The 14,865-nt window shown below is 44.9% G+C and overlaps 1 protein-coding gene across 4 annotated transcripts in view; it reads left to right on the top strand.

Annotated features, from left to right (window-relative positions):
• Positions 1-1,769: 1,769 nt before the first annotated feature.
• SSH1 (slingshot protein phosphatase 1) overlaps positions 1,770-14,865 on the top strand; it is a 135,219-nt gene continuing 122,123 nt past the window's right edge. For 2 of the 4 annotated variants that reach the window (XM_029619767.1, XM_029619766.1), the window contains exons 1-2: positions 1,770-2,240; positions 12,950-12,987. In XM_029619767.1, the coding sequence (XP_029475627.1) occupies positions 2,181-2,240; positions 12,950-12,987 (98 nt within the window). In that variant the 5' untranslated portion in view covers positions 1,770-2,180. Of the gene's footprint in view, positions 2,241-12,949; positions 12,988-14,865 lie in introns of those variants that run through there. The other 2 variants (XM_029619772.1, XM_029619771.1) reach the window with 2 other exon arrangements.

Raw genomic sequence — 14,865 nt, 5'->3', positions numbered from 1 at the left:
ATTGCCAGGGCTTGCTCCATGGCCCACTTTCTGCAGGAGGAGCTTAGACCAGCCCTGGCGTGTTTGACTCCCCTCCTGGTGCATTTTGGCGCCCGTGGTGCTGGTTTCGCTTGAAAGAAGCAGTGGGATGTGGGCCAAGTCTCCCTTCAGAAACAGTCACTTGGTGGGTGATTCCTTGTTTTGGATCCTATTCTTTGTGTTGGTACATATGACCATAAAAAAAGCAATATATCCCTGTACTCTTTTCATCCTCCCTCAATGATCATAATAAATGAACCCAACTGGAGATTCCTCCCTGGATGAAGGTTGAACGTAGTTTCCTGAGGATGAATCCTCCAGTACTTTCTTTCCGTTGGTGATTAAAAGTAACTTACAAGGCCAGATGACCGCGACTGATTACCAGTCATCATCTTCCTCATACTAAGGCCCAAATGTTTCTGGATATGCCCTGAGCGTGCCAAGTAATGCAGTGTATTTTGCTGAATGCAACAAAATAATTTTTCTACTACTTGATACTGGTTTATCAGAGTACACTGTGCTACACAAGATAACTTAGACCATTATAAAATCCTGTTCCCAAAGAGCTTACAATGTAAGGGCTATTCTCTGCCTACTGGAAAAAAACCCCCCCTGAATGAAGCAGACCCTGCTTTTGAGTTCCAGAAGTTAATCTCACACAGTGAGCGATGAAGGTAGGAACTAAACCCAATTCTGTTTGACAGACCATTGTTAGTTCTAACAAAACCTTTTTGTATTTTATTTTCTCCACTGAATATCTGCACTTTTCCGTAGCACTAACTGATGGTTGAAAAGAGAGTTAGAGTTGTTCAGGGCTAGCCTGATGGCCCAGAGTAATGCCAAGCTCTGGCAGAAGGGAGAATCTTGGTTCAATACCCAGGCCTCTGCTACCTGGGCCAGCTGGAGCTGGGAGGCAGCCCACCCAGCTCCTGGAAAGCAGGGGGATGCTAGGATTGGGGAGGTGGGAAGGAGTGTCTCAGCCATTACTTAACAGCGACACCTAGAGGCCAGACTTAGGGTCTGCGTTATCCAGGCCCCGCAGGGGGCTGTGGCTTGTGGCCCCCTGGCTGAGAACTATTACTGTGATGACAGGGCTGAGTTGGGAGGGTGATTATAAAACCCCTCCCCCACCAGGGCCACCGTTAATGAAGGCTCATGGTAGTGTAGCCTGGTTCTGATTGAGCTGGAAGCCCAATGTGTTAAATCTTTCAAGATTTTCCTTCAGATTCTGCCACATTTTATAAATGACTATTTCCCAACATTTGATGGCATCCAGAAGAATCTTACCAATGAGAAAATTATTTGTTTTGGTTTTAATCGTATGCAAACACACAACTTTATTATTGTGGAAGTCGGTGCAACTGTCCTAATCCTTTCTAGTTGTTTTGTCCTGGTTTTCCCAGCAGATGTCATTGTTTAACAAAACATGAATCCTTTCTTCACTTTGGTTCTAATAACAATAATCACAACACAGAATATTCCCAAAGATCAAACGCACAATTTAGGTTTTTCAGAAACTGGAAGGCATACGTAAGGACACTTGTATAAGCAAATAAGGACAAAATGCAATGAAATGAATGAACACACTGGAAAGGCAAAGGGGAAAAATGATGTTAAAAAACGGGGATTTTCCACGGTAAAGAGGAATGACCTAATTAAAAAATAATTTAGGCTGAAGCATATTTTTTGCTCGTCATAAACAGTTGCAGTCTTTTAATTAACAAGCTGCATTCGGACAAAGGAAAGCAAGAAAAAAAAAAGAGAGAAGCTGCGTCGGTTGCCTTGCCGGGCGGCTGAGGCGAGACTGCGGAGGAAGAAAGCGGCTTCTACTTCCTGGCTCGGGGAGGGGGGGGAGTCGGTTCGCGTCTACCTGATTTGTTTTTGTCAGACAGAAAGAGAGAGAGAGAGCGCGCAAGCGAGACCCCGGTTAAAGCAGCAGCGACACAGCGGGAGCCGTCTCCACCTCCACCCCTGCCTGGGCTGCGGGCGGCCCGGGAGCAGCAGCACCAGCACCGGCGGCAGGAGGAGGAGGTGATGGAGCTCGGGGCGGCTCGCGCCCTCCGACCGTGAAAAGGGAGAAGAGGACCGAACCCGGGCCCGGAGAGCGCACCGCCACCTGCTAACAGCAGCAGCAGCGCGAGCCCGGCGGGCCTCCTCCAGCCATGGCCCTGGTGACGCTGCAGCGCTCCCCCACCCCCAGCGCTGCCTCCTCCGCCAGCGAGGTAAGCCGGGCTCCGGGGGGGGGGGCGCGAGGAAGAGCCCAGGAAAGGCCGGGGGAGGAGGGGAGCCCGGCGCGTGTTCCCGCTCGCCGGAAAACAGGCGCGAGAGAGGGGGGGAGGGAAGAGGAAGCGAGGCCGGCGCGCGTCTGCTTCCCGGAGAGTCGTGACTGCGTCCGGGCTCCGTTGCGAATGCTGTGCTGGGAAGCCGGGGGGGGGGGGAGCCAATGCGACGCCCCAGATAGCCATAAGGGGTCGGGGAGCACAGGGTCCGATCCAGCCCGAAGCACCGGAAACAACCCCCGGAAGGAGCTGGCGATGTGCACCGGTAGCCGGCTTGTTTGCCCTGGGCTTGTGCTCTCTCCCACGCACCCCGCGGTCATCTGCCAAGTACTGCAGGGTTTCTCTTTCCGATCACTGTTCAAAATCTGTGCCCTACAGCCAATACATGCTAGGAGCAGCATATCCCGGCCTTGGTTTCAGTTATCTTCCTCACGATCTGGCCTGCCCTCACTCTTAGAGGTTCACATGCTCCCACACTTCAACCAAATAGTTGAATGTATCTTATTTTTACTATACCAGTGTTCATCCAGTGCCACTTTCCTGACTGCACCATTTGCTAACTTCCACCTATGGGATCTGTGCATTTTCACACCTTCATGCCAAATTTATTTGCTGGGGAGTCTCTTTAAAGCCAGTTCTCACCTTTTTTTTTTTCTACATCAGTCTTAGATCAGTTTTAGTTGAAGGAAAATTCTATTTGGTGCTGCTGAGTCCATAGTTGGGATTCACGTTTGGACTCTTGATTTCTCCTGGAGAAAATGTGTCAATGCATGCAACATTCTTCTTCTGCCAGGGGAAAGAAGAATGTAGGAATATATAATCTGTAAGAACCACAAGGCCCATCCAGTCTGCTCTGCTTCATTCCTGGTGCCATAGACCACACTTACTCTCTGGCTTTCCCTCACTTCCTCACCAGGAGGGATTCTCTGTATTTATCCCACATTTTCCTGATTTCCATTATTGGGTTTTGACCTCACCATCACTGCAAGGCCGTTCCATTCATCCACCATCCTTTCTGTAAAGAATTATTTTTTGATTATGTTCTCTTGAAGCTTCATATCATGACCTCTTGTTAAGAACATAAGAAGTTAGCATACTGGGTCAGACCTAGGGTCCATTAAGCTCAGCATCATGTTTCCAGTCCAGGATACAAGTACCTGGCAAATACCCAAGCATTAAATAGATCCCATGTTACTAATGCTAGTAACAAGCAGTGGCTGTTTCCTAAGTCAGCTTGGCTGATAGCTGTTTATGAACTTCTCCAGGAACTTGTCCATACCTTTTTTAAACCCAGATAAACTAACTGCCTTAACCACATCCTCTGGCAATGAATTCCAGAGCTCAATTGTGCATTAAATGAGAGAGAATTTTCTGTGATTTGTTTTAAATGTGCTGCTAGCTAACTTCATGACAAGTAACCTGGTTCTTGTATTATCCGAAAGAGTAAAGAACTGATTTACATTAACCCATTATAGTCCCCTCATATTTTGTAGACCTCTATAATATCTCCCTCAGCCATCTCATCTCCAAGCTGAACAACCTTAACTTCTTTAGCCTTTCCTCGTAGGGGAGCCGTTCCATTCCCTTTATCATTTTGGTCGCCCTTCTCTGTACCTTCTCCATCGCAATTATATCTTTTTTTGAGATGCGACGACCAGAATTGTACACAGTATTCAAGGTGCGGTCTCACCATGGAGCGATACAGAGGCAATATGACATTTTCCGTTTTATTCAGCATTCTTTTCCTAATAATTCCTGACATTTTCTTTTTTAACCGCCGAAGCACACTTACATAGAAACAGAAATGACTGCACAAAAGGACCAAATGCTCCATCCAGTCTGCCCAGCAAGCTTCTTATGGTAGTAACTGCCGCTTCGTGCAGTTATCCCCAAGCCCATTACAATTGCACCCAGCAGCATTTTTTAGTGGGTGATGAGCTTTCTTGAAAATTCAGACAGCGCTGCTTGTCGTGCTTTGCTTATAGATCTGGCCATAGGAGCAGTCCTGTGCTTTTTCCCTTCTGTGTATCTACTCCAGACTGTAAAGGTCGAGGCTCTCTTGGTTGTTGTCTGAATCCAGTTCCCCTTTTCCTCCTGCTATCGAAGCAGGTGGCAATGTTGCAGTTGCATCAAAATCATCAAGGGTTATTGGTTAAGAGTAGTAATCCCGGTGCCTTCTGCTGAGGAGAGAAACCGCCGCACCAGCAAGTTACCCCTCCCCCTCCCTGCACACTTTTCTCATTCCCATCCTCTAGCCTTTAGGGGATCCATAGTGTTTATCCCATGCCCCTTTTGAATTCTGTCACTGTTTTCATCTTCAAACAAAGAAAGGAAGTGCAGTGATTTTTTAATGAGTCCCAATGACAACTTTAATGTTGAAATATTTTAAACTTTTAATGGCGGCAACTCCATTGCTTCACAGAGACACAATGTTGGGTCCCCCGACACGGACCTCTCTTTGCCAACCAGAATATGTACAAATGTACATTGCCGAAGTTGAAGAATGCCGAATGTTGAAGAATTCCGCTGTAAAATTGTCCCTCCCGATGCAGCCGCGTGTGGCGAAACACGGGTCCGTGTCGGGGGACCCTGTTTAAACATTGTGTCTCTGTGAAGCAATGGAGTTGCTGCCATTAAAAGTTTAAAATATTTCAACATTAAAGTTGTCATTGGGACTCATTAAAAAATCACTGCACTTCCTTTCTTTGTTTAATGTATGTTTGAAGTGCAGCGCTTTGCTCCCTAATTTGTTGTGGATTTCTACTGTTTTCATCTTCACCACCTCCTCCGGAAGGGCATTCTAGGCATCCACCATTCTTGGTGAAATATTTCCTGACATTGGTTCCTAGTCGTCCCCCTGGAGTTTCATTTTGTGATAACCCTAGTTCTACTGATTTCTTTCCAATGGAAAAAGGTTTGAAGTTCATGCATCATTAAAACCATTTACTTACCTGAAGGTCTCCTCTGCACTTCCTCTCTTCCAAGGGTAGACATGTTCAGACCCTTCAGCCTCTCCTCATAAGTCTTCAGATACAGACCCCACACCATTTTGGTTGCCTTCTCTGGACCACCTCCGTCCTGTCTCTGTTCCTTTTGAGATAAGGTCTCCAGAACTGAACACAGTACTCCAGGTGAGGCCTCACCAAGGACCTGTACAAGGGGATTATCACCTCTTTTTTTTCTTACTAGTTATTCCTCTCTCCAGGCAGCCCATTATTCTTCTGGCTTTAGCTATCGCCTTGTCACATTACTTTGCCATCTTCAGATCACCAGACACTATCACCCCAAGATCCCTCTCTTGGTCCTTGCTCATCAGCCTTTCACTTTCTATCATATACAGCTCTTTTGGATTACTGCATCCCAGATGAATTACTTTGCACTTCTTGGCATTGAATACCAGCTGCCAAATCTTCAACCATTCTTCAGGCTTTCTTAAATCACTTTTCATTCTCTCTACTCCTTCAGGCGTGTCCACTCTGTTGCAGATCAAAGTATCTTTTGCAAATAGACAAACTTTACCTTCTTCCCTTCTGCAATGTTGCTCACAAAGATATTGAACAGAATCAGTCCCAGCACCAATCCCTGTGGCACTCCACTTAACACCGATCTCTCTTCAGAGCAGGTTCCTTTTACCATTACACGCTGTCTTCTGTCAGTCAACCAGTTTGTGATCCACGCCACCATCTTGGGGCTCACTCCCAAGCTTCAAATTTTATTCACAAGCCTCCTGCGTGAAATTGTATCAAAAGGTTTGCTGAAATCCAAGTAGATCACATCGAGCGCTGTTCCTTGATCCAATTCTCTAGTCACCCAATCAAAAAATCAATCCGACTTGTCTGACAGGACCTTCCCCTGGAGAATCCAAGCTGCCTTGGATTGAGCAACCCACCTGATTGTAGATAGTTCGCTATCCTTTCCTTCAGCAGAGTCTCCATTAATTTTCCCACCACCGATGTGAGGGTAACTGGCCTGTAGTTTCCAGCCTCCTCTCTGCTCCCACTCTTGTAAAGCAAGACCACCACTGCTCTTCTCCAATCTTATGGCACCACTTCCGTTTCCAGGGATTTATTGAAAATATCCTTCAGTGGGCCCGCCTCGCGTCTCTGAGCTCCCTCAGTATCCTGAGATGTACCTCATCCGGTTCATGATCTTGTTCACTTTCAGTTTGCCTATCTCCTCCCATACATTTTCTTCTGTAAACGGAGTTTCATCTACTCCATCCCCATCTAGGGTCTTGTCAACCAGCAATGGTCCTTCTCCAGGTTCTTCTTTAGTGAACCCCGAACTGAAGTATTTACTTAATATTTATTTAATATTTCTGAGCCGATGATTTCAATGTATTATCAACTATGACTCCCAGATCTTTTACTTGGGAGGTAACTTTTAACATGAAACCTAACATCATGTAACTACAGCAAGGGTTTATTTTTCCCTATATGCATCACCTTACATGTGTTCACATTAAATTTCATCTGCTGTTTAGATGCCCAATCTTCTAGCCTCACAAGATTCTCCTGCAATTTATCACAATCTGCTTGTGATTAACTATCCTGAATAATTTTGTGTCCTCTACAAATTTGATCACCTCACTCATTGTTCTCCTTTCCAAATCATTTATAAATATAGCAAAAAAGCACCGGTCCAAGTACAGATCCCTGAGGCACTCCACTGTTTACCTCTCTCCACTGTGAAAACTGACCATTTAATCCTACTCTCTGTTTCCTGTCTTTTAACTAGCTTGCAATCTACAAAAGGACATTGCCTCCTATCCCATGACGTTTTAGTTTTCTTAGAAGCCTCTCATGAGAGGTTTTGTCAAACACCTTTTGAAAATCCAAATACACTACATCTACCGGTTCACCTTTATCCACATGTTTATTAACCCCTTCCAAAAAGTGAAGCAGATTTGTGAGGCAAGACTTCCCTTGGGTAAATCCATGCTGACTGTGTCCCATTAAACCATGTCTTTCTATATGTTCTGTGATTTTATTCTTTAGAATAGTTTTCACAATTCTCCTGGCCCTGAAGCCTGGCTCACTGGTCTATAATTTCCCGGATCTCCCCCGAGCCTTTTTTTAAATCTTGGTGTTACGTTGGCCACTCTCCAGTCCTTGGGTACCAGTGGATGATCTTAATGATGAGATTTCTTTTCTCTCAAAAAAGGTTTGCTCATTGTTCATTTATATCTGTGAGGTATTTGAATGTCTCTATCTAATCTCCTGTCTCTTCTTATTAGTCGCATGTATAATAGCTTTTGGTGTACACCCTACTTCACTTTCATATCCTTTCTCAGCATCCACAACTGGACACACTATTCTAGGGGTCTGATTTACTATGGCTTTTCAACCATTCTTTGTGGGGAAAAAGCTTAGTAAATTGGACCCTAGCTGGGGCCTTGCTAATGGCTTTTAGAGAAGCATTAGTACCTCCTATTTTATCCTGGTTATGCCTTTCCCTATGCATCCTGGCATCCCTCTAGCTCTCTTGCACTGTTAAGTATGGTCTGTGGACACAATCACCTCGAAATCTCTGTCCTAGTGGGTCGTTTTTAGTATGAGGCAGAAATGATGATTTGTTAAATTTAATTGTATGATTGAAATAATTGAGTTCAGATTTATGATATCCATGTAAATGTGTGTGTTGTCATTAGCTATTTGTAATGGCTCACATTAGTACATGAGCCTCAATGGGTGTGATCAAAAATAGTTTAAAAAAAATGCACCTTTTTATTCCAAGAAAGTGTAAAAAAAAAACCCTCCAAAAACCAAAACAAAAAAAAGGCAGTGAAACACGACCCAGGGGAAAAAATTAAAATTGTCACAGATCCAAAGACCATGCACGTTCACTTTGGAGCATGCTAAGCAGCACTGTTGTTTTGTTAAACCACAAGTCATGTACATAATAAAAAGCCAGATCATCAATGAGGATTTTGCATGCACTATTTAGAGTTTCGCATACTGTTTTTCTGCCTATGCAAATGAACCTTCATTGAGGTATATAGTAAGTGTATTTTTTTTTGTGTATGTGAAAAATGTTTTGCTAACCCAGTTTTGCATGTAGTTTACTACGTGCTAATATTCAGGCACTGATTTGCATGATTTTGCATTCCAGCAGCTCATAAACTATTTGAATAAAATTTTGCATGTGGAAAAACTATGCACAAAATATTTATTTGGTACAAATGCACAGAAACTTCACAAATGGTGTTTTGCATCCTAATAGCACCAAATAATGCGTGTTGTGGCAAAGGGCGTGCACTCTTTGTTGTTTTAGGTGTTGGAAGCACCATTTGCGAAGTTTTGCAGCTCTTGGAGTATTCTCTCGTTGTCGTCTTCTGTGTTATGAGTGCCCTAGCTGTTTGCGCCCTTGTTCATGTGACAGCGTGTGAGGCTCTAATGAAGATCCACACTTTTTTTTTTTCCCTTTTTTTGATTTATGTAGCATTTCCAATTGTGAGAACAACTAAGTCTAAGGTTTCTCAAAACTTTGTACACATTTCTTCTTGGTCATAAAATTTAAAAATCACAACCAAAAATGGTAATCTTAATCATTTTGTTTGTTTTAACTACTAACTGAGAGCTCAGTTTCACCCAATTGTGGGTGTGGGGTTTTTTTTTGGCCACTGGAGAGTAAATAATGAGAGGAGCCGTCATAAAAGCAAGGTAGTCAAGAAATGTTGGACAGAAAAAGAAAATGCATTTGCTATGGGCCTGAAAAAAATACATTTGGCTTGGGCAGGAGGCGAACCAACTACGTGCCATTTGTGCCCACTACCACTGACATTCATTCACACAAATACTGCTTCACTCCTGCAGCTGAGAGCACAAAGGGGAGTACTTGGCACTCATGCAGGGGAGTGGCTCGGCACTCATGCAGCTCCTGCTGTAATCGCTAGGAAATCTCCTCTCCCCCCCCCCCCCCCCCCCATGAAGTCGTGCGCTGTGTCCGTACGCTCTTTCTGTACTGAAAACCAGAGTCTCCCTCAGCTTTGGTTGCTTGCCAGGCTTCACAAATGAATGTGCTTTCCTGACCCCTCTCCTCTTTCTTTCTGATGCTTTCATCCCACTAGGGTTCGCATCGCAGGATAAACTCTCCTCCATCCTCTGTCAAAGCAGTGCCCCCAGTCTGGGGAAGACAAATCTTCATTTCATAAAGCCAGAGCCTGTGCAGTGACAAAACCCCCAGAGCCTTTTGTCTAGAAAGAAAGATGCAGGGTCGACTTTGAGGGGTGAATTGGTAGCCCTGCCTTCTCTCTCTTCCTCCCCCACTGGTGAATTTCTTTCTTTCCCCTCAAGCCTTCCTCCCAACAGGCACATACACTGGTGCCTTCCCGTCTCTCCTCTCCACCCCATGCTGTTTTCTATCTCTCAACCCGTTCCCCATCCCTAGCAGTCTCTCCTCTCCAGCAGTCTCTCCTCCCCAGCAGTCTCTCTGCTCCCTCCTGCCCACTCGTCTCTTGTCTTTCCAGGGGGCACTGCTGCTCGCCTCCTCTTCCTTTGCTGATGTCATCTGCCGATGACCTCCTGCATGGGCCAATACCTCTGCCACATGGTTTTTGGGGAGGAGGAAATGTGCAGGCCTTGCAAAAAACTCTTGCAAGCCTCCAAAGACACGTTAAAAAAAATAAAAGCACTCTGGGTTAAATGTGGCAAACTCCCGCTCCATGCATTACTTTGCATTCTAGCAGACTGGATGGAATTAAAGAATTCTCCAGGCACCGTTGCAGGCAGGTTGTCCAGAGGAGAGGAGACCCACTTGTAGTGACGCACCATCAAAAGCCCTTTCATTGCCAGTGTACAGGACTACCAACGCTGATGCACAACTACTCGCAAAGGCTGCAGAACAAATTAATATTAGGGAGGCGTGCAGTAAAGCTGATAAAATCCTCCATTGTAAAAGCGGAAGACTGAAGGATCAGTGGGGCGCTAGGGAAGTAATGCTGCGCTCCTCCCAGCCACAGTTCCTGAACCTCTGCTAGAGGTCTTCTGGTTCTTGAAGCTCCCTGGCCAGAAACAGGAGAGAAGAGGCAGAGGACAAGCTCCGACACTGTCTGTCTGGCCTACCTCTGGCATGACCCCCAGTGAAGGGTCTGAAAGGCAAATTCCTTATTTCCTGCACTGCTGCTTCTTGATCCTGTGGGTCTCGGGAGCCCAGGCTAGGCAGCCACTGATTTGTGAAAATTCCCAGCTGGATGCTGCTGCCACCTTTCCTTTGTGGCTGTGAAAATACCTAACGGTGAATTTGGCAATGTTGCTCATGTCTGCACTGGTTGCACCCAAGGCTTGACTTGCATACAGGAAGCTTTGGCCTAGACCTTCCCTTTGGGATAGAGTCGGGTGATGCGGCAGCAAAGACTGCAATCTAGATAAAAGGGTGAGCCCTTCCATCCCCTGAATACCTCAGGAGGAGGAGCTCTCCTTTGGAGCCGTATCTCAAATACGTGAAGGATGTGTAAGGGATGGGAGCTGTGCAGCAGACGAATGCTGGAAGCGATTAGAAATCCTATCAGGAGTTCTGCCTTCAGGTCTCTCTGAAAATGTCTTTTTTTTTTCTGGAGAGAGATGTAATGTAATGTCAGTTTGTTTTCACCTCTTTGCATGCAAAACCACACTTAACAATGAGCCTAATAACACATACACATAACAATAATGTCATGAGAGTCAAATTGGGGGAGCATGGAGGCTTCATTGGGTCATGTAGTTCCATCACAGATGGTACCGTAAGCTATTGTTGTTGCATGTGAATATTGATTATGAAACTTGGAGCATATATCGAGTATTTTATAGTACATTTCTTTCCAATCATGGCCTGCCTTGTGGAACATGACATTTCTGATGTCCCTTTCCTTAACATGCAGTCATTCCTTCTGACCTGTCGCATGCAAGATTGCTTTTGGTTTATGCTTTATCCCTCGCCAGGCTGCAAGTGCAATCCTGCTTCCAGCCTTGGGGAAACTCTATTCGGCCAAGATGAGTTCGAGGGGGTTTTGAGCTGATTTTTGAAAGTGGTGACCTTCCTCTGGACTGCCGCACCATCCTGGCACGGTCCATAAACTTTCCAGGATGGTGCAGCTTCTTTCCACTTGTGCTTCAGTTCCTCCACCTCTCCTGCATAGCACATCCGTGCTGTTTCCAGCAGGACTTCATGCCAGATCGTGACATTATTCTCAGTAGATATCTAGAGTGCCCCCCCATAGAAATAGGGCCAATGTGAGGCTACCTTGTGGACCAAGATCTTCACTTCCTTGGTAGGGAAATTGGCCTTGTGGAGGTTCCTGGTCGGCCACTTGCCTGTGGCCAGTAGATCTTCTGTATCTCTCTGGAACCCAAAGTCCTGGGTACTGGAAACTAGTGGCCATTACTTGGGCCGATACAGTAAACCATGCGGCGAGTGCCCGCTCTCCCGACGCACACCCAGGCTACTCTCCTGGGCGCACAATTTACTAAGGAAAGTTATGCAAATTAGGGTCCGCGGTAATAAGGAGGCGCTAGGGACACTAGCACGTCCCTAGCGCCTCCTTATTGATAGAAGTGGTGGCTGTCAGCGGGTTTGACAGCCGACGCTCAATTTTACTGGCGTCTGTTGTCGAACCCGCTGACAGCCATGGGTTCGGAAAATGTACGCTGGCAAAATTGAGCGTCCGTTTTCCAACCCATGGGCAGATTTAAACTTTTTTTTTTTTTTTTTTAATTTTTGGGGCCTCCGACTTAATATCGCTATGATATTATGTCGGAGGGTGTACAGAAAACCAGTTTTTTCTACTTTTCTGTACACTTTCCCGGTGCCGGCCGAAATTAACGCCAGCCTTTGGCAGGAGTTAATTTCTGAGAGTAAAATGTGCAGCTTGGCTGCACACTTTACTTTCTGAATTGCATGGGAATAACTAATAGGGCCATCAACATGCATTTGCATGTTGCGGGCGCTGTTAGTTTTGGGGGGGGTGGTTCACCCCTTACTGTATAAGGGGTAAAAATAGTGCGTCAAACGCACGGCCAAATGGGGGCTTACAGTGCGCTCGGTCGAGCGCATCATACTGCATCGGCCCAACTGAGAGGCCAAGGTACTTGCAGGAGTTTTGAAATGATGTTTGTGACTTTCTCTGAGACACGCAGAACCCCTGAGCCTCTTATTTATTTTTAAACATAGGATTTTATATTTTTATTCACCAATGTCAACAAATAATTTTCTGATGGAAACGTTTTTTCTAAGTCTAAGTGAATCGAGCCTTTAGGTGCTAGCAGTTGTCTTGTAATGTTATGTTGCTTTTAAATGCAAGAGGAAGACCGTGAGGAGTTTGAGGGACTTAGTCGAAGCACACACAGTCAGTTCATCAGTGGTAGTTTTCTTTAAGAGTTTAAAAAAAACAGGAAAACTAAAGGCACCAGGTCAGGGCCAGCCATGGTCTTCACCTTCTACTCCAGCTGCAACGGGGACAAGGAAGTGAGTTCAGAAAGCTTTCAGGTGAGTGATCTGCCACAAAATCACCCCTGGAGTTAACCATCATGCACTGAAACTTGGGTCTCTGGTCTTCTGGTTCTCCCTATTTAATTCCTAAAACACTCCTAGCTGTTTGGTTGATTGTAAATAATACCAGAATGTGGAATGCCAGGGGGATATTTCATGGCTTTTTTTATTTTCTCTTTCCGTTGCAGGAGCTTGGCAGCGATGAAGATCGCAAGTTCAACCTGAGGTGAGGCGTGGCCTTTTCCCTTATTTTGCCGAGCGTCCATCGCTGTGTGGTCACTGGCACGCTTGCAAATCTTGTGTCGTTTTGTTTTCTTCTCTGCTTCTCCCCCTCTCCCTCCCCCTTTGCTGGGTTTCTGGCTTTTTTTTTTCTAAGCATGTTCCCTTTGCAGCACTGGTGCCACACATGTGACAGCTCGGGGACATCGCTTTTATTTACCATTTTGGTGTCTTGCGTGCGCTTTGTATTCACGCTTCATGAAACACAATCCTCAGAGGATATCATCTGATCGGTTAAATGGCTCAGCCATTGTTTCATCATGGGCTGAAATTTCACTGCGAATGTTTTTGTGGCATGCTTGTGGGTGCTTCTTATTATTTTTTTAACTTTCTGAAATTTGTAGGAGAGACTCTGGATCCTTCATGGGCTGAGGTATCTTTTTATTGGACCAACCCAAGAATGCCCCAGAGATGCTATTGTAGGATATGAGTTTTTGAGACCATTTGGGTTCTGTTTTTTTTACATGCGGATAACCAAACAATTGCAGCAAAAACTTGATACAGTATATTTTCCTGCTTTTTATTGCAATTTGTAACATTCCTGAAGCTGAGGTAGGTTAGTCTAGAGATTATTTGAAGTTGAAATTATAGTAGGGTTCTGCTAGTTTGATATTTTGGTTTGTTTTATTGTTTACTTTGTTATGGGGGGTGTTGGTTTTTAATTTTATGTTACTGTTGTATTTTGTTTGTATGTTTGGTTGTACACCACCTTGGGTGATTTTTTTTTTTTTTTTGATCTGTAAAGCAGTATAGAATAATTTTTAAATAAATTAAAACATAAAATAACATACAGACAGTGTCTCTGTTCAGCCCATGATGTTTTGAATCTGATAGATGTAGAAATATTTCAGTTCTCATGTTTTGTTTTGTTTTTTTTCTCTTTTTAAAGTTATGTTTAAGGAATAATGTAAATAAGCCTTAGATTTAGTGGACTATTTGTTGGATATAGTGTGTTGATGGTTGCTCATCCTGGTTTGGAGGACCTGTGTGGTTTCTCCCATCTCCTGCTTGTTGGGGCATTTCTCACACTGGATTAGGTATATATACCATGTTCTTGGATTTGCAAGTGAGTGCTCCACGGTCTTCTGTGAATCTGTGGTATGAAGAGAAGAGAGACCACCACTGTAGGCTCCGTCTGTCTCCTGGTTTGAAAGCTGACACGGGGGCCTTACTCAGGGCTTTCCCATTTAGTGCCTCAAGAAAAAAGAATATCTGAACAGAATGCCAAGTTGTGTTGAAATTAAGGAAAGCTAATGTCGTCTATCTCTTGGGTGGAAGAAAATGAAAATCATCATGTTTTGAAAATGCAAATCCTAAAGATTTCACTTGTTGCAGCGCATTGTTCTGTGCGCAGGGATGGTTGCCCCCAGAGAACACCAATGCAAATGTCTCATGAAGCAGAATCTGGAAGGGCAGAGTAAACAGTCTCTCTCTCTTTTTTTTTTTTTTTTTGCATCGCTAGTTTGTACGCAGATTGTTTGTTTGATTTGCAAATTTCCGAGTGGGCGTGCGCTCCTGCTCTCGCAGGTCCTGGCTTTCTCAGATGTTATTTTGGCAGCTTACAAGAGCCTGGGCCAGCGTTAAGTGCAGAACCTTCCAAAAGGTGGCAGCACGGCACTGGGCTTGTGGAAGTGAAATAGTGCATCTGAGCCTGGTGATGGCAAAAGCTTCTGGGGGGGGGGGGGGAGTAATGGGTTCTGTTTAAATCCTTTTAGGGAGCAAGTTTCAAATAGTCTGTGTAGTTGTGACCTCCATGGGTGCTTTTAAAGCACGAGATTATTAAAGCAAACAACACATGGCGATAGTATTCAATTTTGTTTAGAAG

Source organism: Rhinatrema bivittatum, chromosome 11 (genome assembly GCF_901001135.1).
Source record: "Rhinatrema bivittatum chromosome 11, aRhiBiv1.1, whole genome shotgun sequence".
Taxonomy (NCBI): domain Eukaryota; kingdom Metazoa; phylum Chordata; class Amphibia; order Gymnophiona; family Rhinatrematidae; genus Rhinatrema; species Rhinatrema bivittatum.
Note: the sequence above shows the minus strand (reverse complement) of the source record. Positions and strands in the feature narration are given on the sequence as shown.